Raw genomic sequence first — 25,949 nt, 5'->3', positions numbered from 1 at the left:
AACCTATTTTTGTGGATTCTTTTGGACTGTAGGTAAAGGATGGGTAGAATCTCTCACTGAAATACCTTGCTCTGATTACCACATGATGGAACCCGCAGGGGTTTACTCCCGATCTTTCGATGAGAGTGGGGGATAACTCGATTTGAGGAGGATCGACATTTGTGCTGCCCGACTACAAACCACAAGAGCTACGCTCCGCCTTAGCGACAGTTACACCACCTCCAATTTGTGTTGTTTTTGTTGTGCCAAAAACAACCTTGAACCTGCAAGCAAATTGAAGAACAAGTAAGAACAAGTGGACAAGCAAACAGCACACATATCTTGCCCAAAGGATAAATCTGATACATACGAAGCTGGGGTTTTGGATCGAGCAAATCGTGTGGTCTAACCGACACATGCGTTTACAAGGAAGTACCAGTAGCTAAACTTACAACCAAACAAAACCCAAGTGCTTTCTGGTGGCTGCTACTTGTTTATATAGGTGGGAGAGCTGCCAGGGGAGTGCTGAGGTCGAAACCCTAACTCAAAATGGGCTCCTAGTGGCTGGACGAGGTACTAATGACTCAGCCCATGTCTGGTGGACGAGGTACTAATGACTCAGCCCATGTCTGGAAGTCCGATAGTCATTTTGGCCATTAATCTTAGCTCCAGATGAATCTAATGATGAGGTTTGATCCATCCGAAAGTAGACTTCAAGAGCTTTTCAACGAGTACTCATTTGCCTCAATCCACCTCTGGAGTGAAGAGTTACGCTCGATGAAAACTTCTGCTGTGTGGGAGGTCCGAAACGGGACGAACAGCTCCATCCACCGCTCCTCCATTGTTGCTGCACAGAAGGTCGGAAACGGAACGAGCTGCTCCGTTTGCTCCGCAAATAATGTCGTGGTCGAATTCAGTACATGCAGATGCCCTTCACTTCTTATCCTCTCCATCATTCCTAAGAAAAATAAGAGCACACACGTTTCTATTGTCTAAATATAATAGACAAGAACATAAGAATGAATTTACCTGAGAATTAAGCATGTAAGATTGGTCTCTAGTCATGTAAGCTTGCTTTCAATTAGGTGTGGTTGTATCTATTGCAGGGATGTCCACATCAGTTGGGCCTAGAGGCTATTAAGTCAATTAATCAAATAATTTCAAGGACAAAAATGGAGGAGCTGGATAGGTCCAGAGAATATCCGGATGTATATCTAGAGTTCTCGGGTTTGGGATCAGATGTTCAATCCTTTGTCCGGAGTATCCGGGATTATACGTACCCGGAGTATCCGGATTTTGGATCGGATGTCCGAACCTTGATCCGGAGATCTGGACATATACCGGGAGTATCCGAGCTGCCGAGCTGAGCCAGACGTGTTTTGCAGTTTCAATCTCTGTTGATGACTAGTAACTGCCGATGAGTGATGATTGTTAGTGACTAGTAACGGTCAATAGATAGTTGACCACTAATATTGAGAATTAGTAACTGATGTCAATTATGATGGAGTTTACTAGTAATTGTCAATTAGTGGCTGTCATTGCTGCAATTTGGAAGCTAAAAAGCCTACCAAGCTCTACACTCTTCTCTTCCATACGAGAGAACATACAATACGTTCTATTGCTGTTGCTGCGTTTTTGCATCCTCATTCCAAAAGCCTGGGCGCACAGATTTTCTGCAATAGCAGGCCTTCGGAACTCCGTCCTCTTAGAGACTGTACACCGAGTCAGGGCGATCAAATTTTTGGGGAGCACAGTTGCGCGACTACTCGCTGCGAACGACTACATCGTCTACTTCCCGATGTCCCCTCTGCATAGCGAACACATGCACATCATCGACTTTGATAGGCTACATCGAATAGACTCGACTAGCGATGTCGGGTAACGGCGCATCCAGTTCCTTCGGAACTGGCCCCGCCTCTAGGTACTTTTTGAACTTCATGTTCATATTTATTGTTTTGGTTACAAGCATTTGTGTTCATGCTCCTATTTATGCTATCATAATCGTCATGATTATGTCTTATTTCGAATTAAAATAAACTTTATTATGCTCATATTTCCAATAGGATCGGGTTCTAAGCAGGGTTTAACTTACCGACCGGTCCGGCCAAACCGGCGGAGTCCGGTTCCGGTATACCGGTCCGGTTTGGCCGGAAACCGGTCGGAACCGGTCAAATTCAAATTTGAATTCAAAAGCCGCCGTGCAATCGGTTCGGACCCGGCTTACCGGCCGGTTGGACCGGTTTACCGGTCGGTTTGACTGGTAACCGGCCAAATTCAATTTTTTTTGATTTAAATTCAAATGCCCGCAAAGTATATTAAATAAATATTTGTATAACATATTTTAGCCTAAATGAACCATTAAACCCTCTTTTGTACTACTTTTACATTGTATTTGTATATTTTTATATGCACGTTTTTTTGTTTAATTTCAAATCCCCGCAAACTATACTAAATGAACGAATTTTTGATAAAATTTGATAACATTAGATTCATCGCACATTGAAGTATATTTAAAAAAACTTTTTGGAAATTTTTCATTTTTTAAATTCAAATTTGAATTTTGAATTTGCGCCAGTTAGGTACCGACCCAAACCAAAACCGGGCCGGACCGATTTGACCGGTAACCGGTTAAAGCGGACCGGTTCCCACCCGGTAAACCCTGGTTCTAAGGCCCTCTACAGTGTGGAGCGAAGCCAGAAACAATACCGGACCCCACAGCAAGAAAGCAAGCATATCGGTACGGCAGAGCTGCGGCGTGAGAAAAATGCAGCAGTGATGCTATCCACGAGCTTGGACTCACGAGAAATAAAATATCACGACCCTTCTGTTTCCTTCGCGCGACATCGGCAAAAAAATCTCTCCTTTCCTTCCTTGCGGTCTCCGTCCTCATCGTCCCCGAGCAGAGCGCTCGCTCGATCTAGTTATCCCTCAATTAATTAGAGCTCCCTCATTGTGATAGTGCTTCATCACCAGTTCAATTGCATAGATCCGGTCGAATCATAAGGAGAGAAGCAATTGCCATGGCGCTGTCGAGCGGCGGCCGAGGGGAGAAGAACGGCGCCATGGCAGCTGCGGGGAGAAGACGGCGCTGTCGAGCAGGTGGCCACACGGAGACCAGCGGCGCCATCGAGCGGCGGCCGTGCGGAGAAGGACAGCGCCGTGGCAGCCTCGGGGTGAAGGATGGCCCCGTCAAGCTTGCGAAGGCGGCCGCGCAGAGACTGGCGGGGCCATCGAGTGGCGGCCGCGCGGAGAAGGACGGCGCCGTGGCTGCCGCAGCGAGGACGGCGCCTTCGAGCAGGACCAAAACTTGACAAGGATGGCGACATCCGGCAGCCTGCCGCGCGGAGAACCCATCCTCTGCTTGCTTCCGCCCGCAGTCCACGTGCAGCAGGCATCGAGGAAGGTTGGTGGACTAACTCGCCATGCATGTTCCAATCGAGTCCCAACCTTTGCTACAGTATATATTTGTTTATTTTTTTGAGCATCGGTGAATCTACATGCCCCGTTTCTTTTTTTTTCTGACACCACTTTGAGATGACACCACTAGTCATTGTGTGAGGAATGATGTCCAAATTTTCTCACTCTTCTTTAAGCATCACTTTAGACACACACTATGGAGGGCCGCCGCGGCGTCCGACCGCCGCCGCTGCAACTCATTGTCCGACCACCGCCGTGACTTGTTGTGCTCGGAGGTCTCCCCGTGTCGTTGCTGTCCTAAGGGTGCACGTTCGCGTGCGTGATGGGGGCAGCGAGGAGGAAGAAGGACGTCCGTCAGGATGAGCAAATGGAAATCGTGACAGAATCCTAGTTTAGTATAACTTGATTCTTTCGGTGCTATTCCAGGGAACCGAGATTTTTTAATAGTATTTCAGTGATATTTTTAAATTTTTTTTAAGGATTGGAATATCTCTAAATAGATAGTTTTGGATATGAGCGCTTGGAGACTAGTTATCAATGTGTCTAAATTTTGAACTTATTTTTTTCGGGTTTCATCTCTAGCCTACCCCAATTTGCTTGGGAAAAAACGCTATGTTGTTGTATTTGAAATATTGAATATAGACTAATTATAAAATTAATTACTGAATTTGTCTGTAAACTACGAGATAAATTTATTAAGACTAAGTAATCTGTCATTGGCATATAGTTACTGCAGCAATTTAGTATCTAATTAGACTCATTAGATTCGTCTCTTATTATAAACAAATTATGTAATTAATTTTTTATTTCGTTTAGATTTAATACTTTTTACATATAAAATTCTCATTCAATATGATAGTTTTAGAATTTCAAATTTTGCAAACAAGACCCAAGCCGCCGGGCCAGTTTTCGTTCAGGGCAAGGTCAAACCGATCAGGCTTTTCGATTCACACCTCGCTTCAAAACGGACTAGAACATTCGGCGCGCGATGCGCGCCCTACAGTTTGAACAATCAAATGCAAATAACCATAGAGTAATAAGAATTGACAAACTATATGCAGAGTATTTCCTCGGACTATAGCATTGCTTGTTTCAGGGTTGCTACATTGTTTTTGTTCATTGGTTGTTGATACTTCCTGCATGCCTTAGTACTGAATTATTCTCTCTAGTGCCGAGTTTGTGTTCTCGGCCAAGCGCAGCTCCTCCAGTTGGTCATTTCCTGAAAGCAAAGAAGATTATTAGCTTCAGAGAGATCTTTTTTCTATTGTTTCAGTGTAGCTGTTCATCACCTGATAGTGCCTGAATAATACAAACAATTCCAGCAAGCCCAAGGTTGCATCTGTCCAGTGTGAGTGATCTAATACTGCATGGAAGATTCACAAGCATTGCCTGAACAGCATCACATCCCTGCATTGTACAACACAACACAGCGGATTATGGCTCCCGAAATATGGTAATACATATTACCAGAACATCTAAGTAGGAATTAAATTTCCAGTTTAATTGAATTTCCTCCAAAGTTTAAGTCAAGAGTATTGATACGAGAGAGATTTATACAGATTTGTGCAAAATCAGGTGCTGTAAGGCCACAGTTAGACAACTCCAGCCTCAGCAAATCTTGAGATATACAAAATAATGCGTCAGTAAGGCTAATTGTCCCAACATGCATAAGAGTAGCACAGATAAGATAAAATTTTTGCGCACAGCCTGCAAATATTAACCGTAAATGGCAAGCAAAGCCTTCAAAAAATTTAAAAAAAGATGGGCAGAAAATTTAGCAGTCCAATGGAAGTTCCACCTAGCAGAAGTCCAGATAAGCGCAAGGATTGTGCAAGCAGGCACAACTTATCAACCGTTAACTTATTCAGTTTTATACCAGTCAGTTAGTTCTGAAAACCTGCAGGACTTAATGTTATAATTGATCTATTATTTCGCTACATGTTGGTATCTATCAATAAATATGGAGAAAACTTATGCTAACCTTGTCAGAGAGGCAAGTTTGGATAGAAGGTTAGCATTGCATTGCCACATATCAGATTGATCTTTCCTGTCGAGAGTGTGGAATTTGTGAGCATTTGCACATGAACATTGCCAATAGTTTTAGTTAAACACAAATCATAAGTGTCGTGCAAAAGAAATACCTAATGCTTCGGCTCATTAAGATTATTATCTATTCCTAGTTTGGGTGTTGAACTTATTATCAAGCATACTAAATTCAAGCTCATGAGGAAAGTAGACCCCCTTTTAATAGAAGAGAATTACCAAGCACAGACCAAAAGGCAGCAACGATATTACCTTGGGAAATTACACTGCTTTATTGGATTAAAACAAAATGAAGCGCATGCAAGCAGTAGATGGCCTGCTGGGTAAAGAAATTACACTAAGGCTAATATACACAATGAATAAAAATTCAGATGACATTAGGACAAAAGAAACATTTCACACCAATAAAAGAAAAATAACCGGCGCACAGGAAGGCTGGCAGCCATTTCCTTTAAACATGTGACTAACCCATTTTGACAACAAATAAGTTTTCAGTGGCCTATCCAAAATTAAGAAACTTCTTATATGATAGAACTTCAGAGGAAAAAGAGGAGGTTGAGCAAGCAAGCAGTGGAGAGCTGTTTTCCTAGATCACGTCGTCATGATACCTTGCTGCTGATTTCTGAACGCAAACATGACATAGCCTCACAGGATGGTGATCGAAATAAGAAAATATTGGATCCGGCTGTTTATATCAGTAATGAATCAGAGGGGTGGAAGTCTCACTCACCAATTCTGTACCTCTTGCTCTGAGGATTCGCTGACTTCTCCGGAGATTTTGGGGCAACTGGTGTTCTCCTCCACAAAACGTAAGGGGTGTTCTCCTGCACTAAACATTTTCTACTACAGTTAAAACCTTGTTTTATCTCTATAGATGATTGATGATTCAGTAAGAAAAAAAAAGGGCAATTGCATATACCTCTGGTCTTACCTCTAGAACTGGTGCAGAGTGTTTCAATTCTATAGATGATTGATGATTCAGTAAGAAAAAAAGGGCAATTGCACATACCTCTGGTCTTGCCTCTAGAACTGGTGCAGAGTAATACATCCTCCTATTATCTCAGTATAGACAGAACAATAGTTCAGGTTAGCAAAACAACCCAAATAGAAAATCTCCCTGCTAAATGTATGGAGAACCTTGGAACATTTTGTACTAATAACAGTAGCTTATTAAAGTGGCTTATTTTAATTCTATACACAATTGATGATTCAGTAAGACAAAAAGGACAGGTTCACAAACCTACTGGTGCAGTGTACGAAACTAAAGGAAGGAGGAAGGGGAGCACTACCTTAATTCACGCAAGGATCTGGCTAAGCTGATTGGCACGAGCAGTTCTTCCTTCGTCAGCATAGCAGCGTGGCCATCTTTCCTATCCTGATCAGCGAGGAGGCGTGGAGGTTAGAACCATCAAATCTGGAGCGGAGGGGCTGGCAGGCCGCTGCCCCGCCGCTGCACCAGCGCCAGCGGAGGAGGGGGGCGAGGGAGAGAAGGGGCACCCGCACCGGAAGACAAGGTGGGGGTGCCACGCCGGCCCTGCAGCCGCGGCCCCCGCTGCCCGCCCAGCCGCGGCCCTCGCCGGATCCGGAGGGAGGAGCCGCCGCGCCACGAGGCACCCCCTCGCCGGATCCCGGAGGGGAGGAGCCGCTGCTCCACGAGGCAGCCCGGCCGGCGCCGCCGGTGCTGCGAGCCGCGCCCTCGCCGGATCCCGGAGGGGAGGAGCGCCGCGGTGAGGGGGGCTGTCCTGCCCGCCCAAGCACCGGCATCGGCTGGGCCGCGCTGCCGAATCTGGATGGGGGCCCTGTGCCGCGGCGGAGGAGGGGGTGCCGAGTGCGAGAGGCCACAACTCGCGGCAGAGGCGGTGGAGGAGGGAGTGCCGAGCGCGTGCCGGGGAGGGAGAGAGGTGGCGGCGGGGAGCCTGGGAGGAGATGGGAGGTGGGAGAGAGAGGGAGGGAGATGGCGGCGGGGAGGAGAGTGGAGCCGGGGAGAGGAGGGGTTAGGGTTCCTTGTTGCGGGAGGGGTTGAATGAAAAACGCCTGGGGGTTGTAAAGATAGCAGTACTATCGAATTTATTCTTCTTGTGAGGGTCTATGTGACAAATAAACAGACGTGATCACTGTAGCACCGTGACGAGCTGGATTTAGTTGTAATTGTTATAAAATAGGAGGGGTTTTATGCAAAATTGCCAGGGCTCACAGGAAGCGCCACGCGTCCCTTTTCTTGCGTGAAACGCGGAGGGGAGAGCAAACGGGGGCAGGTTTTAATAACTCTGATGAGCGAGTCCATGCGACTGGATGAGCGAAGACGCAAGAGCCTATGAGGCAGCCAGGGTCAATGCTGCAGCTGCGCATCGCGCGCCCAGCATACGTAGGCCGGCACATCGCTGCACTTCACGGTCTATTTAGCGTGTTTTGTCCTTTTCTTTTCACAGCTACGGGCCGGATTGGACCCAATAATATTTGAAACAGATCATTAAACTACTTGCTCGCTCAATATGAAAATACCTTTTTCTTTCTTTTCATTTCTTATTATTATCTTTTTCTATTATGTATTCATTTACTTTGGCATGCATGCAAAGGGTTGTACCTTATCATCTCTTTATTATCACTGTTTATTCAACTCCTTCTGCATGCATGCAAGGCGATGTAGTTATCTTATCTTATTTTATTATTTATTAATTTTCTTCCTATTTTCTTTTCTTATTATTCTAATGCACCAACAAATGTTTCTTCACTAGTATATAATATATCTTCCTTTTCTTCTCGTTTATTCTTTTTATTCTCTATTTTCTTTCTTTGTTTTGATATGTACTGATAATCGATATATTTCATGAATATAATTTTCCCATTATTTCTTATCTAATATAATATTTTTCTTTTAATCTTTTATTTCTTAGTCCACTCCGTACAAACAAAGAGAGCCCAAATGGCAGGGCAAATCAACGATCAAAAGGTGGCAAACGCACATAATCTAGAAGAGGACCCACAAAATTATCACTACTATAAAATTTCATTAACCGGTCACATTAAAAACCGTCGCGATTAATGTTTTCGATTAACTGAGACGGTCATTTTTTATTAACCGAGGCGGTCAAGAAATCCGTCTCGCAAAGTCAATAAACCAAGACGGTCACAATTAAAATAACAGTCTCGGTTAATAGTGCTATTTTTAGAGGCGGTGACCTTATAAGAAAGTAAAACCCAATTGCTGAGGAGTATATAAGAAAGTAAAACCGTAACTCCCCCTCATTTCCTCGCTCTCCCAACCGCAGTCTTCTCTCTCTCAACACCTGGCCTCGGCGCTGTTGGCGCCTACCAATGTCACTACTAGGAAACAACAATGACTCCCGCAGACGCTAATTGGGGTGGCTGTATTTCATGAACCATGAATAAATCCGCAAGCGCATGGAATACCGCTGTAGCATTTTACTCGGGAGTATACCGGAGTGTCATTTATATTTCCGCAGGGAAGGCGGTGAGTGAAGAGATATAGACTAGTTGATGAACTTTATTTAAATTGGATATTCTCATGCATAAACAGGGATAAGATACATAACATGGTAGGAGGTAGTGCGACACACACAAACTACCCTCTTGAATAAATAAAAAAAGATAAAAGACGCTCTAGGCCGGGAGCAAGACAGAAGTTAGAGCTCGAGTCAGCTGTGCGCTAGCTATATCTATACTTTCTCATTGGTTAGCTCGTCAGAGATTAAATTATACAATAGGGAGATCACTATCGAAGCAACGGGAGGAGCCCATACACCCCGGCGACTTTATGTACCTCCTACCCCTCATACCGAACGTGGAGGATTACTCGGGCTCGGACAGAGCTGTCACCACCTGCCGGCTACCTCTACAAATTGTGTGTATAGTTGACATCCAGCAACTCTTAGCTAATCTAGACACCATGTCTACACTAGTAAGGGATACTCTAGTGTCTCGCGCGGAGCCCCCACCCTCCGGATGGACAGACATCACACTAGAGCAATCATACGAATACTGGAGCAGTTGATAGAGTTCTAAGCACGAAATACTAACCATCTCCAGTACAGGGCGATCATGCAATGCAAGCATTGAATAATAACGCAACCATATCAAGAAGTATATATCCGATAACTCAGAACATACTTTAAGCAGATATCGGTAACCATAGTCTAATTCTATTACAAACAACCGAATATTACAAGAGGTAACCATAGTCTAATTCTATTACAAACAACCGAATATTACAAGAGAGTGCTAGAGATGAACCCATACCAGACTCTCGAGCAACTCCGGCGACTCGACGACTCCTAGACTTCTCCTAAACTCCACTAAGCCTAAAGACTATGCAAGGGGTGAGTGAGGTGTGGTGTGTGTTCTCATTCTCTACCCCCACTTGTATTTATAGCAGGGAGCCATGGGTGAGAACCTCTGCAACCGACCTAAAGGACCAATGGGGAGGCGCCACATGCCATGGTTGACCTGGTAGGTAGGTCGGTCGGCCTGTCCGGGCCACCAACCGCCCCCAACTTATTCTTGCAGGCTGTTCTGGGCCTCCTTGTCTGGTCCACGTTGGGGTTGGCCTGTCTTGACTTCATTTGGGTTGATTCTTGGGCTACACTTGGTCCATCTGAGCCTGAATCGTTGCTCTGATATTTTCTGTGATTTTATGTCGGGCCAAAGTATGCTTGCAACCTGCATATTAGCTCCAAAATACAACTTGCATTTTCTAAAAAATAAAATGTGGTTTAGGGACTTTATTAGATAAAGTGCGTGTAAAAAATACAAACTCTTATAATTTTCCGATCAAATTAATGACTGAAAATGATCGTGTTAGTGAGCCTCAATAGGCGCCGACTCCACCATGCCCCTTTCCCTCAGCCGCGCTTGCAGCGTGCGAGCCCCGAATAAAGGTTAACCTTACCGGTGGGAACCGGTCCGGTTTGACCGGTTACCGGTCAAACCGGTCTGGACCGGTTCCGCTTTCGACCGGTACCCAACCGGCCAAAATTCAAAAATTAAATTTAAATTCAAAAAATGAAAAATTCCCAAAAAATTCCTAAAAATACTTCAAGTTGCGATGAATCTAATGGTATCAAATTTTCTCAAAAATTCGTTCATTTAGTATAGTTTGCAGGGATTTAAAGTTAAATCAAAAAAGAAAAAGAAAAAAAATGGGCCAGCCCATTAAAGCCCAACAGTCAAACCGGCCGGTAAACCGGTTGCACGGGAGCTTTTGAATTTGGATTTGAATTCAAACCGGTCAAACCGACCGATAAACCGGTAAAACCGGCCGGTAAACCGGTCAAACCGGCCGGTAAACCGGTCGGAACCGGTTGCACGGGAGCTTTTGAATTTATTTGAATTTGGATTTGAATTCAACCGGTTCCGACCGGTAACCGGTCAAACCGGTCCGGTAAATCGGAACCGGAGCCCGGCGGTTACCGGTTACCGGTCGGGAACTATAACCCTGGCCCCGACAGCAACGGCCTAGCAGCTCTGCACAGAGGCGGCAGGAACGGTGCAGCACCACGGCAGTGCGCGTGCAGGCGACCAGTCAGGCGAGCGGCAAGAGCGTGCACAAGGTGTTCGGAAAATTTTTCAGCTGGCCTTTTTATTGTATTTGTGGGTGTTCGTGGCTGTTTTGCAGGTCCTCGTCAAGAGTGTGCGTGTGCGGAAAATTCATGGTAGTGCTCCGAGGGTTTGCAGCTTGGAACATCGATGCCCACTAAGTTTTCGATGAAGTGCTGAACAAGGTTTTCATTCACCAAGTTCTTGTGCTTGATTAATCTTGCGTAGCCTTTGCTTGATTTATTTAATCAATGTGCTTTGTTGCTTGTGCTTTTCTTATCTCTATAATTGTCTTCCGCAGCAATTAGCTTTTGAATTAATCTTTTAGCTTGAACTCTTATACCCTATATCGGATATTGATTTGTGTTAGCTCTTTAATTGCTTTGACCACTGTTTCGAGAATGTGTTGGTATGCTACAGTATTGTGCTCATTGGAATAATTCCTTATAGATTTTGCTCTTGTGACATATGCTAGCTCAAGTATTTTGGTTCTTTATTTAATCACTGTTTATGCTTGCATGCTAATTTACTTCTTAGTAAGTGACTGAATTGGATCAGTTTTGAAGAGGTTGATCTTTTAACGAATGATCAGTGATTAGCTTTTCTGTTTGGCTTCCGCTTTGTTTTGAGCTTTACTTTTCGATCGCTTCCGTTTTGCGTCAAGTTTTTTCTAACCGTTCATAAGGTGAGCTACTCACGTGTTGACTTGTGTCACCTTGGCGGTTAGAAGAGAGGTGCGTCGGAATTGAATTCTCGATATAGGCCTTGTTCTCTTGGAGAATTTTGAAAGGCTCCCATTCATCCCCTTCTCTGGTCACCTATCCGGTCCTTCAATTGGTATCAGAGCCGGTTGGGATCACTCCTTGCCTTAACCGGTATCTGTGATCCATAGGGCGACAACAGGGAAGGCGCTTGTGCTTGCGGATTCGGTTTTTGCAATTTGACCTCGTTTTCACTAACGCTAACCGGTGCTGTGAATTATGGCACCAAGCTCCTCTATTTGTATGTATTTTTTTCTCAGATTTTGATGAGGATGTGATTGTGATCATGGATGATCGAAAGTTGAGGAACAAGCGGATTGATCGAGCGGCAATGAAATAAAAGCACCACAAGCTAGCCAAGGTCAAGGAGCGTGCCTACGCTACCTCACTCGACGACATCGTGTTCGACTCCGACAATGATGATGATGCTCCTTGTCCAAACAAGAATAAGGATGATCTTGATGTGATGGATCGAGTAGAGCTTTTGATGAAGTATGGGCTTTCAATCGGTGATCTCACACCCGAGGTTGAGAAGGTGAGCAAAGATGAACTCATCAATGACATGTTGCACCTTTTATCTCGAGTTTGTGCTTGTGATAAGAAAATTGTCAAACTTGAAAGTTCTTGTGATGCCATGCTTAGCAAGAATGTTGATTTGAGTTTTTCTCTTGAATGCTTGAAATCTGAAAATGACTTGTTGAAATTGAATGCCTCTATGCCATGCAATTCCTGTATTGTTTTGAATGATAATCTTGATAAGGCTAGAGAAGAAATTGCTCTAATAAAGTCAAATGCATCTTTACCATGTGTTTCATGTGAGTCTTTGCTTGCTGAAATCAATGAACTAAAATTGACTCACACCACATGTGCAGATGAAATTGAGCATGCTAGGGCTGAAATTAGTAAAATAAAGTCTATGCCTTGTAGCATGTGCTCTTTTATTCTTGGTGATGATGTTTGTCCAACTTCTTGTGATATTCATGATACTTTGCCTGATGTGAATGGTGATGATTGTTCTTGCCACTACTACAAAATTCCATTAACCGAGGCGCTTTAAATTGCCACAGAGGCGGGCACATTAAAAAACCGCCTCAGTTAATGCCTTCAATTAACCGAGGCAGTCATTTTTTATTAACCAAGGTGGTCAAGAAAACCGCTTCGCAAAATCGATTAACTTAGATGGTCACCATTAAAATTACCGCCTCAGTTAGTAGTCCTATTTTCAGAGGCGGTCACATTATGTTGGTCCGCCTCGGTTAATATACCAAGCCCAGATGAGGCCCATATGAGCCCAATTGCAAAGACGAAGTATATAAGAAAGCAAAACCCTAACTCCCCCCTCTCACAGCCACAGTCTCCTCTCTCTCTCTCTCTCTCTCTCTCTCTCTCTCTCTCTCTCTCTCTCTCTCTCTCTCTCTCTCTCTCTCTCTCTCTCTCTCTCTCTCTCTCTCCGCCGCCGCCCTCTCTCCCTACTCCCTCTCCCCCTCCACCGCGTGCGCCCCTCTCCCTCTGCACCACACCGCACGGTGGCGTGCCGGCGCGAGGCGCGGAGCAGGACGGGCGGGCTGTAGCGTGAGGCGCGGAGCAGGCAGGCGGCCGGCGGCGCGAGGTGGTGAAGTGGAGTAGGGGCATGAAGCGGTGCCGGCCACGCGAAGCACGGAGCAGGGCGGGCCGGTGGCTGGCGACGCGAGTTGCAGATTAGGGCGGGCGGAGGCGAGCGCGGCAGCCTCCCTGGATCCTCCTCCTCCTCGTCCTCCTCCCCTGCTCTGGTGGCGGCCTGCAGCGGGGCTCGGCGGCAGCCCCCGGCCGTGGATCCGGGGGGCAGGGCCCGACGGCGCGTGCCCCTGGCGGCAGATCCGGGGCGACGGCGGCAAATCTGGTGGCGCGCGCCCCCGGCGATGGATCCGGGCGGCGGAGCTCGGCGGCGCGCACCCCCGGCGGCGGCGGCGTGATGGGCTTGACGGGCCCAGATGGGCTCGGCAGGCTTTCTTTTTTTTATTTTTTATTTGATTAACCGTGGCAGGCAGCAAAACCGCCTCAGTAAATGACTTATTCACCGTGATGATAGGTCCGAGGCTGTTGGGGTTGCCCGCCTCGCCGGTTAATAGTTTTTGACCGCCTTAGAAAATATTTTTTGTTGTAGTGTGTGGTCTTATTTGCACATCATACATTGAATTGGAAAATGAAGCTTTGGCTTTGAAGAGAATGCGCGATAATATGAGCACCAAGTTGGTTGAGCATAATGAGATGAGTGCCAACCTTGAGAATGAAATTGATCTCTTGCGTACCACACATGCAAAGTGCATTGAGAAGGAGCTGGATAATTTGAGAAATGCTCCGTGTGGTACTTGTGATCTTCTCAAGTTTGAGAATGAGTCTTTAAGCAAGAGATGCAAGAGTTTGATTGCTAAGTCTTTTGATTCTCACGATTCTTGTCACTCCGGTGTTGGTGTTTTCAAAATTGCTTCTTCGCAACTAGAGTTGGCTTCTTCTATTGAGCGTGTGCCTTTGGATATTAGCACTGTTGCTTGTGCTTCGGATAGCTCTTCCATAGCTATTCCTAAGCCTGTTGCTTCTTTCGGTGTTGCCCAAGATAATTCAGGTAGCAAGGGTGCTTCTCATTTAATTGGAACTCATATTGCTAAACCAAAGTTCCATTGCACCTTTTGCAAAAAAGATGGGCATACCGTTGATTCGCCGTGTCAAACACGAGCGACGTTTCATGCTAAAGCTTTTAAGAAACCATGTAGCCTTTCCCATGGCACGTGTGATTCAAAATTGGGCACCAAGTTGGATGTTAATGCTTCTTGCTCTAAGTCCCAAGGGACTTCTCACTTGAATGAAAATGGTAATTCGTCCTCTCGGGCTGTGCCTCAAGATAGGCCTTTGTACCATTGCTCTTTTTTGTGAGAAAGATGGGCATCAAGAGAGATTTTGTTATCGCCTTGCAAGACGTATGAGGCGAGCTCGTGCTTCTAGGCCTTTGGTTGTTCATAGCCCTTCTCGTGGGATGAACACTTGTGAGCCTAGTAAAAAGCTGCATTTCAATGATGGGATTTATAACTCCTTTTCTACTGGATTAGGCCATGACCGTGGACACGCTTCTAGATCTTCTTGTGTTGGTCCACGACATGGTTCTCATGGTGCTTGTGTTGGTTCTTCTCTTAAGACCTCGCGGGATCATTGCCATTTCACTAGGAAGAGTACTCGTTCTTCTACTCGAGTTAGTCTTTTGAGGCAGGTTCCTAAGAGTGTTTCAAGTTCTTCTCATTTGAACCGGCATTTGCTTCATGCTAACCCACATGATAAGTTGAGTGCATCTTTTACCCATGTGTACAAGTCTTGGGTTCCCAAGTACATGCTTGCTAACCCTTCGGGATCCAAGACTTGGATTTGCTTGTCTCCTTGTGTGTAGGAACAGGGATGCGGGAGGAGAACATGAGCTTGAAGGGACTTGATCTTTTGCTTGAGGTGATCAAGACTTGATGGTTCTCCACACCGTTTGTATGGCTCTCATGAGTCTTTGTACACTTGTATAGTGAGTTCTTCCCTTTGTACTCTATTGCTATCTCTTGTGTACTATTTGCATGATTTTCTTGTGCTAGTTGTGTATATACCTTGGTAGGCTAGCCACTTTTTTCTAGTTAGCATGTGTTATCCTCTTGTTTATCTTGTCGTGCTCGTTTTGTAAGATATCTTGGTGGACTAGTCACCTTTTGATGATAGTGTGTGATCCTCATGAACCTCGTGCCATGATCTCTTATTTGCTTCATTTTGTTAAAATGACATGGTGTTCATTTCGTATCTTTTTGTCGGTCTTTCTGTATAGACTCTTTTGTAGCTAGTTGACATGTTTGCAAGCCCATGCTTTTATTCATTTAATTGGTATCATGCTGCAATGCTTTAATCCCTCTCATTTGATATCTTCATTGCATTGTGTAGCATGGTTTGAGTTTTAACTTGTTTTTGGGCTTGTCATGTCTTCAAGTTGCATTTTGCTCTTTCATTGAGTTCTTCCTCCCTTGTAATTGGTTTTGGAGTCTTTCTTTGGTTTTTGTGTGTCTTTTTTCTAGTTTTGCTTTTCCTAGGTGTCTTTGGTTGAGGGGGAGTTTAGCTTCATTTGAGGGGGAGTTTAGGCTAAGGACCTGTGTTGAATTTGGTATCCTGTTTTGATCGCTTAATTGGTATCTTTCACATGGTACGCAATTGGGTCCTTGGTTGTCCTTCATTTGCTATGGAGCTTTTTCAAATTTATTCTAAGGATCAGTTCAACTCCTCATGAGCCTTCTTGTTCTTGAGCTGAGCCCCACCTTTTCTAACTTTGCATTTGCATGTGTATCATTTTGTAAAGTTAGCCTTTTTATTTGGCTTTTGATCATTCTTGTGATAAATTCATGCATTGCACTGTATCATTGTGCACCTTGTACACTATGAACTAGATGAGCTTCTCTTATATTTTTTTAGGCTATTTGTGAACTAGTGCATAGGTTGGTGATCTTGTTGGTATGTGCAGGTTATGCTCGTGTTGATGTTATCATATGATCGTTTTTTGAATCACATGCTAAACTTGATCTATAAAATTTAATTTGCTTATCACACATGAGTAGTTGCTTGGTCATGAATTGCTTTTGCTTGGAATTCATATTCTTTGCAATTGGGTCTTTGATCTAGGTATCATTGCAAATGTTTAGCCCATGATGCACCCAAGGGGGAGCATGGCTTCTTTGTGCCGCAAAGGCACTTCATGTGACTTGTTTTGTCTTGCATAAAAAAAAATTGAATGAACTTTGATGAAAATGCATTTATCAAGTCTTTTGTGCTTAATGCTTATATTCTTGGTTGCTTAGTTGTTACATGATGTCTACCAAAAGAAGTAGGCACTTGGTTTCAACAATTGTGACACCCAGGTGTTTTAAATTCTAATCAAGAAATCATAAACCTGTCATCATGCATAATGACTAAGAATAATTGAATTCATAATTAAATGAGAACACATGAGATGATGAACAAATTCAATTTAAAGAGAATAGCTTTTGAAAATATCTTGTAAATCCTTGCTCAAATAAACTTTTGCCTAAAACAAAAGTGGTAGAGTTTTTCAAGTTGCCACACAAAATTTTGAGATCAATTTGAATTTTCGAATGAGATCTTTTATCACTTTCGCATGAGTTTGAAATTAACTTTCAAACGAAAGCCCAAATGAAGTTTTGACTAAAACGAAAGTTGTAGGAAATAAATTTTTGAACAATTTTTGTTTTTGGAGATTTTTGAGTTCCTATGAAATTTTTTGAGAAAAAGTCACATTTTGACCAGGTCAAAACCCCTCTCTTTCTCTCTCTAATCTTTTCTCTCTCTCCCTCACCCTCCCTGCTTTCCCGCGCATGCGCGGCAGAGGCCGCCGGCCACCTGGCCGGGGATGCCTGACTGGCGCTAGGCGCCAAGCCAACCCGCATGCTCGCCACTGACCCTCGCGGCACGCCACCCTACATGCCCTGACGCCGCCCTGCTCACCCAGTCCTGCACAAGCACCGGCCGTACGCCGCGCCGACGCCCTGCACGCTGCCCCGGCAGCCAATGGTCGTGCTGCAAGCTGCCGGCCACCTCCGCGCCCGTCCGGCCTCGCCCACACCCTCCTCCCTCCCCTCTGTTGGCTATAAATGGGCAGCAGCCCCTGGCTGCGCGCCCAGCCCCTCCACCCCACCATTGCCGCCGCCGTCCTCCAGCTCACCATGGAGCACACCTCCCGGGCCCTCCTCCGCCCCAACCAACACCACAACAAGCTTCTACACCTCCCACCGGAGCTCCCCAAACCGTTCTCCTCCGCCCACGGCCACCGAAGCGCCATCACCGCCGGCCAGACCCGCCGCCGCCCGCTCCTCTCTGCGGCTGGGCCGCCTCTGGCCATCTCGATCACCACCAAGCCCTTCTCCAGGTTGTTCACGATCTCCTCTTGCCGTTCCCCCACTTCCCCCTCACCGCCGAGGACCAGAGCCGCCGGATTTTGGCCGGCAAAGGCCGCCCCCTCCCCTGAACTCCGGCCAAGGGCTAATATGCAATCGCCCAAATCTTTCCAGGGGTTTTTCTGCAAGTTTCAGATTTTAAATCCAAAACAGCAAATTTGTAAATTCGGTTAAAAATCGTAAAAATTCAAACTCAAATGTTTTGGGTTCCTTTTGACTGGACCTACAATTTTTGTTACATGCACTTTTTCTTTTTCTTAATAGTTTTTGCTCTATTTAAAATACAAAGAATAAGTAGCTTTTAGTGTATCTCAAGTTGTATGCATGTGCTGGTTCCGATTTTTTGGACAGTGGTGTAGTAGCAAATAGTGTAGCCCTGTGTAAAATGTTCATGACCATATGACAACTCCAGCTATAGTTTTAATATGCCTTGCTTTATGCTATGGATAAATGAATCTAATTTCTTAGGGCTGTTATGATTTGATTTAGAAGCTGAAACTTTTACATGATGCTATGATGCTTCCTAAATATTGTATACAAAGTTTGGAACATTTTACATCAGTGGAACCTGCTCAAGTAATTTATGCCATAGATAAGTGTACTAAATCAATAAAAATAGTTCCTCTGTATAGAAACATCCAATATTTTTACTAGAGGTTTTAATTGAGTATATGACCTCGCTGGTAAAATCTGAGGCTCAGAAACTAAGTACAACTCCCTGTAGAAATAAGTTTGTATAATTGCTTATATACTTTGTCTTATTTCTCATGCACTGTGTACTGGTCCATAAAATCTGAAAAATTAACAGTAGACTCCTCATAAGTTTATAAAGACTGTACTAAAAAATGTTTATAAAGACACAATAAAATTGTTAGCACCTTTACTTTCTCGGTTAGTTCTGTACAAATAGATTCGTATTCTAGCAGAGGTTGCATATATTGTTTTTCATAATTTTTTCTGATCCATGAAAACTTCTAAAATTTTTACAGTAAGATCTACACTTGATCAAGCACCCTGCATAAAAATTTCAACCCCACAAACACTGTGTAACTATATTTATGGACAGAACATGTGACATCTAGTATTTGTTAAAGGAAATGACTTTTGGATGTTTTGATAAATGATGAAAACCGCACCGTGACTTTAGGAACTAATAGTTGTCGTTTTCTACTCTATAAATGATTGCCCAAGAAGTTGAAAAGAAAATGATCTTCAACTTATCTTGAGTTTTGTTGGATTACAACTCTATAGTGAAGAAATAAATAAATCGTTACCACTGAAGTAACTCATGCAGGTGCATTTCATATAGAATCGACGAACCTCGCTGACAGAACGTACGAGCTGGTGCCCGAGTCTGAGAGTGAGCAGCGAGAAGCCCAAATGAATCTGACTAAAGTTGTTGAAGACCCGAACCAAAGTTCGAAAGAGCCCAAGGCTAACTTTGCTCAAGAAGGCAAGCCCTAGAGCATGACCTATTACTTTCAACTTTATGCAACTTATTATTCCTATCTACTTGTGCATTTAAGTTTATAGGAGTTGATTGAAACCTTAGTTGCATGATCCTAGGTACCTATGCTTGAATACTAGTGTGTGTATTTCGCTAGTTGGCTAGGCTGATGGTTCGGTAGAAGTTGAGTGATTTCCTGTCACTCGCGAGCTTATAGGAGTTGATTGTTTATTACATGCTACAACCATAAGGCTCACGGGCGGGGCTGTGGTATTTGTGATGCCCCATTTGTTTAGTGAAAAGATGCTAAGGCCGCAGTGTGTGGTAGTGGTGGTTAAGCGTTTGAACATACTAACCACATGTCGACAATATGGTAATCGGTAAGCTTAAGTACTGGATTGCACTGAGTCCAGAACATACTCCCCACCATATTTGAACTTTGTTCACATGCGGCCACATGTGGGTGCAAGAGTGGTCACAACCCGGCGCCGTACCGTGGCGTGAGGCTCTTGTAGTCGAGGGCGGTGGGCATGTTCCATGAAGCGGGAATTGAAGGGAAAAGTCGCGTGGGTGACTCGGTTCCCATGCGTGTGTTTAGGTTTGCCTTGCAAGGTTAAGAAATTCGATTCGAATCGTCCGTTTCTCGCGGTTATTGAGACTGCTTAATACTTCTACCACATAGAGTAAGAAGTGGAATATGATGATGATCAATATTCTTGTATGATTAAAGATAATTATTTTCCACCATATATGCTATTGGATAGTTGCTCACTTAGAATGGTTAATTGAACTTGAATCTTGAGGTAAAAATCTGAAAGTAAGGACCTACTCTTATTTATTTTTCGGCAAAACAAACCCCTCAAGCCAAAAGCCTTGCATGTCTAGATAGTGGGCTATGTATACCCATAGTCGGGTAAGTCTTGCTGAGTATTAGTATACTCAACCTTGCTTGTGGCTCTACTTTGTTTTCAGGTTAGACTTTTGAGAACATGGTTGCTAGCCTGACTTGGCCATGTACTCTCCCTTCTGTTTGGTCGATGGAGTAGGATGCATCCCTGGCCAATGGTGATAATGTTGATTGATGTCATGTACGGGCTTCATCGTGACATCTTTTATCGTCGTTTAGAATTATCATTTATTTTCCGCTGCACTTAAACTCTGATGATCTACTTTATGTTTTGAACTTCAAGTACCTTTCTGAACTTCAAACCTGGTTTGTAATAATTTAGTTATGAACTCTGTGATGTAAAAATTTGTGAAATGTTGTACTCTCTGGACTCACTTGATGTGGACATCCTCCACTATTACCCGCTAGCAAAGACGCAACCAAATGGGCCAACTGGCCCAGTTGTAATCAGGCGGCGACCGTGTGAGCCTCATAATCCCACCTTGCTTAGCTTGGGAGGAGGAAGTCACCTTAAAAGAGAGAGCCACCTTTCCCCTATCAGACTAGTCTTTTAGAGAGATTGGGCCTTTCCCCGAGTGGGTGCGCCGGAGTGCGGTGCTAAAATTGCCGAGGCACAACAAGAGGCCCTAGTGGCATTGTAGGCCGGATCGGTGCATCGTAATTTCGGATGCTAGTGCTAAGATTGCGGGATTCGGGGAATTCGGATCGGTGCATCGGGCTTTTCATCCAACCCCACCTGGGCCGGACTCATCATCACCTTCGTGTGAGTTGTATGTAAGCTTTGGGTTTCGATTGTAGCTCAGGTGGTTTCATCGGGACTTTACCCGACTAGACTGTCGGATTACTCCGTTTGAAGTGCGTGTTAGCCGGGATTACTTTTATGGTGATAGTTAGCGCACTTGAGCCGAATTAATTTGGGCGGTTCTGCCACAACAAGAGTAGTTCATGGCTAGATGGTTGTTCATGCGGTGATACTTTTATAATCCCCTAAAACTTGAATACATGCATCGTCTTTCGTTCATATCATAATATCTTCATGTTGGTGACTACTTGCTTGTGCTTTAGTTCACTTATAGCCTTTGTAAATGCTTTGTGATATATTTGAGAAGCTTGGTAGATTGTACACTTCATGACATGTTTTTTGTGCTCTCATGTGATTCTTGATGGTTGCATTGTCATCGAAAAGGAGTTTTTCATGAAACGTTGCATTATGAGAGTTTTGCATTTGAGGGGGAGCATTCATTTCTTTGACCTTGTGCATGCATTTCTTTCTAGCATGCTTTCAGGATGAGTTCATGTATTCAGGGGGAGCGTGTTGCATATGCTTAGGGGGGAGCTTGTGAGTTCTGTGCTCTCTTTTGTTGTTTTGTAAATTATGTGTTCTCGTCTCGGTTGTGTTGAGCCGTTGCCCATATCTTTGGGGACCGAGACTTTTCCAAGTCGATTTGGCATTTGTGATGCCTCTCATGCAAGTGACTTTGATATATTGACATTGATGCGGCATTTATTCACATGGATATGAGTTTTACTTGTCTTTCGATCACTTGAATGATATTTTTGACTTTTACCTCTCAAACCATTTCTTGTGCTTTAATGTTGTCAACACACTCATCAAGGGGGAGATAATGTGAAAATCAAGTTGATATGAGCTTTGATTTGATAGTGTTGAGCGTTTGACAAAATTGTTGAAATGGGTTTGATGGCATTTTGGGAGTTCATGAGCTTTTGCATGTCTCTTTTGTTTTGCGAGTTTGTGGGTTTTATGAGACTCTGTGCGAGTTGACAAGCGTTGTGAGATTTTGTATGTCTCTTTTGCTCTTGTGCTGGCTGTGTTGAGCTTTTACCTCTTCTTGAGGAGTCGACTTTTGGATTGAGCTTTCAATTTACACATGATCGGTGTTAATCCTTGTTGACACCATTTTTTGACACGTGTCAAGGAAGGTGATGGTATAAAGGAAAGACCTGCCAATTTGAAAGAAACAAAAAATATGCACAGGACCAGAGTCAGCCGATGGAGTTGTAGCCAATGGGCCAAAGGAATATTCTGAGAATATACGGATCCGCACGATTTGGTAATCGGCCGATGGGAGTGTTGCCGACGAGTCAGAAGGGAAGGAAATCTAAATTTTATTGGATTCTGATGATTCGGTTTTAATACATAGAGAGTTTATTTTAGGAAGCCTTTACTTTTTAGTCAAGTAATGTGTTTGCCGTAATCGGCTAGGACTTGTTAGCGTAGGCTATATATATCAGTTGTACGCGACCGGAAAAAGTTGATACACATCCAATACAACAAACCCTTTACAATTTCCTTGCAAATTACTTTCCTGTCGGCGACTTAGCTATTTTCTTTTTCGGCGAGTTCTGTGGCAGAACCGCCAAAATTAATCCAGTTAAAGTGCCCTAACTATCATCTATACGCACTTCAACAGAGTAATCTGACAGTCTGTCGGGTAAAATCCCGATAACACCACTGTATTTCGGATCGAAACAACATACCTCACTCGAAAGTGAGCCCAGAGATTATAATATACACAAATTTTATAACATGAACTTCAATAGTAAATGTTATTATAAACTGAGTTTGAGAATTTGAACAGGATACCTCAGAGATTTGAATGTAGATAAGTTCTTCAGAGTTTATAAACAGTGGAAAAGAAAACAATAACTAGCGTCGATATATAACATCATGATGAAGCCCGCACATGATGTCAATCTCACCAAGTATTCCAAAGATTACCTAAAAACAACATTAAAAGCAAGACTGAGAATACTAATACTCAGCAAGGCTGATCCGTCTAAGGGTACATAACATCCCTTTAACTAGACATGAAAGGTTTGTGAAGGCTCTGGAGTTTATTTGCTAAAAAGCAATAAAGAGTAGGTCCTTACTTTCAAATTTTAGCTTTCAGGTTCTAGTCTCATTAACCATTCTAGATTTGCACCTAACTATTCAAACATGTAGAGAAATAATTGCATCCAACCATATTGAGTATCTTTGTTTCACTTCTTACTCTATGTGGCAAAGAGATTAAGCAGTCTTAATATCCGTGAGAGGCGGAACAGTTCGAACCGAATTTCAATCCTTACAAGGTAAAACCTAACACACACGCTTGGAGTACCGTTGAGTCACTCCCAAGCAACCGTTTGCCTTTCATTCCGGTTCATGAATCAGTGCCACTCTCCCCGACTATAGGGCACCACTCCTCGTCCCTCATAGTCGTAGTTGTAGCGCTACTTAACATAATTTTCCATCTCATTCATTTTATCCATCCTATCCCTAAGAGAGAGTGGGCGGTATGTCCACTTGCCGGGCCGATTGGTTACTAGGCTTGCCGCGTACCATATTTACGGCATGTGGCTAGTACTTTCAAACGCTTAATCAACGCTACCACACACTGCGGCCTTATCAAGTTTTATCAACACAGGCGGATTACCACCATGAAACTTGTAACCCAACCCGTCCATGGTCCTTATAGTGATTGCAGAAGAGTAAACAATCAACTCCTATAAAGCTTGCGAGTAACAGGCAATCACTTGACTTTTACCAGTCTTATTAGCATAGCAGCTATTCGAACTTTGTTTCTAGTGTTCAAACAATAGGAACCTAGAATTAAGCATCTAAGGTTTTCATTCAACTCCAATAACTTAAATGCACAAGTAAATAAATTGCATAATTTAAAATAATAGGATTATGCACCGGGGCTTGCCTTTAGTAGTGTCTATAGAGTTAGTAGATTTTGATTCTTCCGAATCTGGATTCGGGACTTCAGTTAATTTTGTGACGTTGGTTGGACTTCATGCAGTTCACTCTCGGACTTCAGGTTCACATTCAGGTCTTCGTTATTTTTTGTAATGTTGACTTGGACTTCAAAAGTATCCTCGTCTGGTTCCTGGATGAATTCGTACATTCCGTTGACTAGCGATATTATTTCTATATACAATGCAGTACTCGAAATTAGTGAAGTGCTTAAGTATAGCTTTCCTTCACTAAAAAGTTATTATCCAACTAGAGTAACATGATTATAGACACATGGTAACCAGGATTGGGTTTATGTCCATGGAAGACATGGTTCAAGAACAAATAACAGACCCTAAACTAAGAACATGCTCTGATCCTATGAATTTATGCTAAACAAAACAACTCTACTTTGTAAATCAAATTCATTCATGCAGCACATAAATCAGGAATTAAAACTAGAGCCCAAGGTTAAATTAAAACCTTAATCTAGACAATGCAAAAATTCTCCCAAAAATTAACATAAACTATTTATGAGCAGTAGATCTCATGATAAAAAGATGACCTTAAGTAATTAACAAAAGCATGCTTGAAATAAATAAAAGGGTGCATAAGCTAGAAATAAACAAAACACATGAAATAACAAGAAAAAATCAAGCATTTGGGCCACAAATTTTATACAAGAACATACATAGCACATAGATTACATGTTTCAAAATCAAGCATAACAAGGCTATGGTTAAAAATATATAAATAAATTACTCATTTTGCTAACAATTAAACTAGAGCACATAATATAAAGTTTCATACAAACTTTAGTAACCAAGGTTATAGATCTAGTTGAGAGGAACACAACAAAATTAATTTGGCATTTTTTTACATTTTTCTAGGATTTTTCAGAGTTCATTGCAAAAAGATTTGATAACTTTGCAAAAAAGACCTTGGAAAGAATTCAATTGAAGCAATCAGGTCCCTGGTGCCATTGTTGGCCGTGGGAGCTCTGCTCCGGCCGTGTTCCGGCGAGGAGAGTCACCGACGACAAGGGCTTGGGTGGGGAAAGGGTAGAGGAGCTTAAGCCGCATCTGTAGGTGCCTAGGATTGGGGTCGGGGTGGTCTGTAGCGGCGGCGCTACGGGAGCAGGCGGCTGGTGGCGACGACTGCGCTCCGGTGGGGCAAAGAAGGAATGGTCAGGTCGTAGAGCTTCAGTAGGGCTCTGTGAAGGTGGTGGTGCTATGGATTTGTGCATTGCGAGGCAGAGGATGGCTGTCCACGGTGAGCTCAGAGCTCAGGTGGTAATGGCGGGCGGTGGTTGGGTGAGCTTGAGGGGGTCTACCCCTTTTATAGGCCACGGTGAGAGGAAGGGTAAGCAAAGGAGATTGACTCGCCGAGGGAAGCAATTCTGGCGGCGAGGAGGGAAAATCCGCGGCGGCTGTCTGGTTCTCCAGAGGCGGCCGACGAGCTGGCGCGAGGGGGGGGCAGCGTGGCGCACGCACAGGATGCTGGCAGAGGTGGCTTGGGGTGGCGGCAGGGTCGTGCTGGCGACGCGTGGGGCTCCAAAGGCGGTGCTCCGAGGCGGCGCGGGCGACTTGGGGCGGAGAAAGCCGGCGACGGCCCAAACAACGGCGAGAGGAGTGGCGCCCCTATTCTACAGAGAGAGAAGTAGAGAGGAGGAAGAAGAAGGCTGGTTCGGTGATTTTCCAAAAATTTAGGGGGTTAACTGAAAAACAAAATTTCCGGTTGATCTATGGCTCAAATGAAAAAGTGTTCAACATAAAAGTTGTGTAACTTTTCAAGATCTACAACTTTCCTGTTGGGCAAATTTTCACTAAATCAAAGGATTTTGAAATATTTTTCAAATCCGTCAAAACTTTCATTTGTAAATAGACATAACTTTATTTTTAAAATTACAAGGGTAGCCCTAAGTATAAATACATCGTTTTATGAGGGTAAAAGTGAAAAACAAAATATGCATTTTAACCCCTCATAAAATTTGAAATTTTGACTTTTGCAAAAACTATTTTGTAAAAAGGACTTTGCACTTTTCTAAAATAACAAAAATACCCTTGCTATAGAAATCATGGTTTTTAATTTTTAAATCAACACAAAAAAATTTATATTTTTTTTACCCCTAAAACCTGGATTG

At 43.7% G+C, this 25,949-nt stretch overlaps 1 protein-coding gene and 1 long non-coding RNA gene across 11 annotated transcripts; one reads left to right on the top strand and one right to left on the bottom strand.

Moving 5' to 3' along the window:
- Window positions 1-2,750: 2,750 nt before the first annotated feature.
- Window positions 2,751-4,075, top strand: LOC120651422. The gene is made up of 2 exons (XR_005666176.1): window positions 2,751-3,382; window positions 3,573-4,075. It is a non-coding gene; the product is annotated as an uncharacterized LOC120651422 (long non-coding RNA).
- A 364-nt stretch (window positions 4,076-4,439) lies between these two features.
- Window positions 4,440-7,330, bottom strand: LOC120651421 (translation initiation factor IF-2-like). Of its 10 annotated transcripts, none has more exons than XM_039928896.1 (6): window positions 6,937-7,330; window positions 6,729-6,814; window positions 6,449-6,491; window positions 6,170-6,268; window positions 4,696-4,803; window positions 4,440-4,615 (listed from the first exon to the last, which is right to left on the bottom strand). In XM_039928896.1, exons 1-6 carry the CDS (start codon window positions 7,201-7,203, stop codon window positions 4,562-4,564), a joined length of 657 nt encoding a protein of 218 aa, XP_039784830.1. In that variant the 5' UTR covers window positions 7,204-7,330; the 3' UTR covers window positions 4,440-4,561. The 10 variants fall into 10 exon arrangements, 4 of the variants coding, with proteins under 4 accessions (XP_039784830.1, XP_039784831.1, XP_039784828.1 ...); XM_039928897.1 differs by having other exon boundaries at window positions 4,711-4,803; XR_005666170.1 differs by having other exon boundaries at window positions 4,449-4,615; window positions 4,686-4,803; window positions 6,170-6,263; window positions 6,937-7,327.
- Between the last annotated feature and the right edge of the window lie 18,619 nt (window positions 7,331-25,949).

Source organism: Panicum virgatum, chromosome 9K (genome assembly GCF_016808335.1).
Source record: "Panicum virgatum strain AP13 chromosome 9K, P.virgatum_v5, whole genome shotgun sequence".
In the NCBI taxonomy this organism is placed as follows: Eukaryota; Viridiplantae; Streptophyta; class Magnoliopsida; order Poales; family Poaceae; genus Panicum; species Panicum virgatum.
Note: the sequence above shows the minus strand (reverse complement) of the source record. Positions and strands in the feature narration are given on the sequence as shown.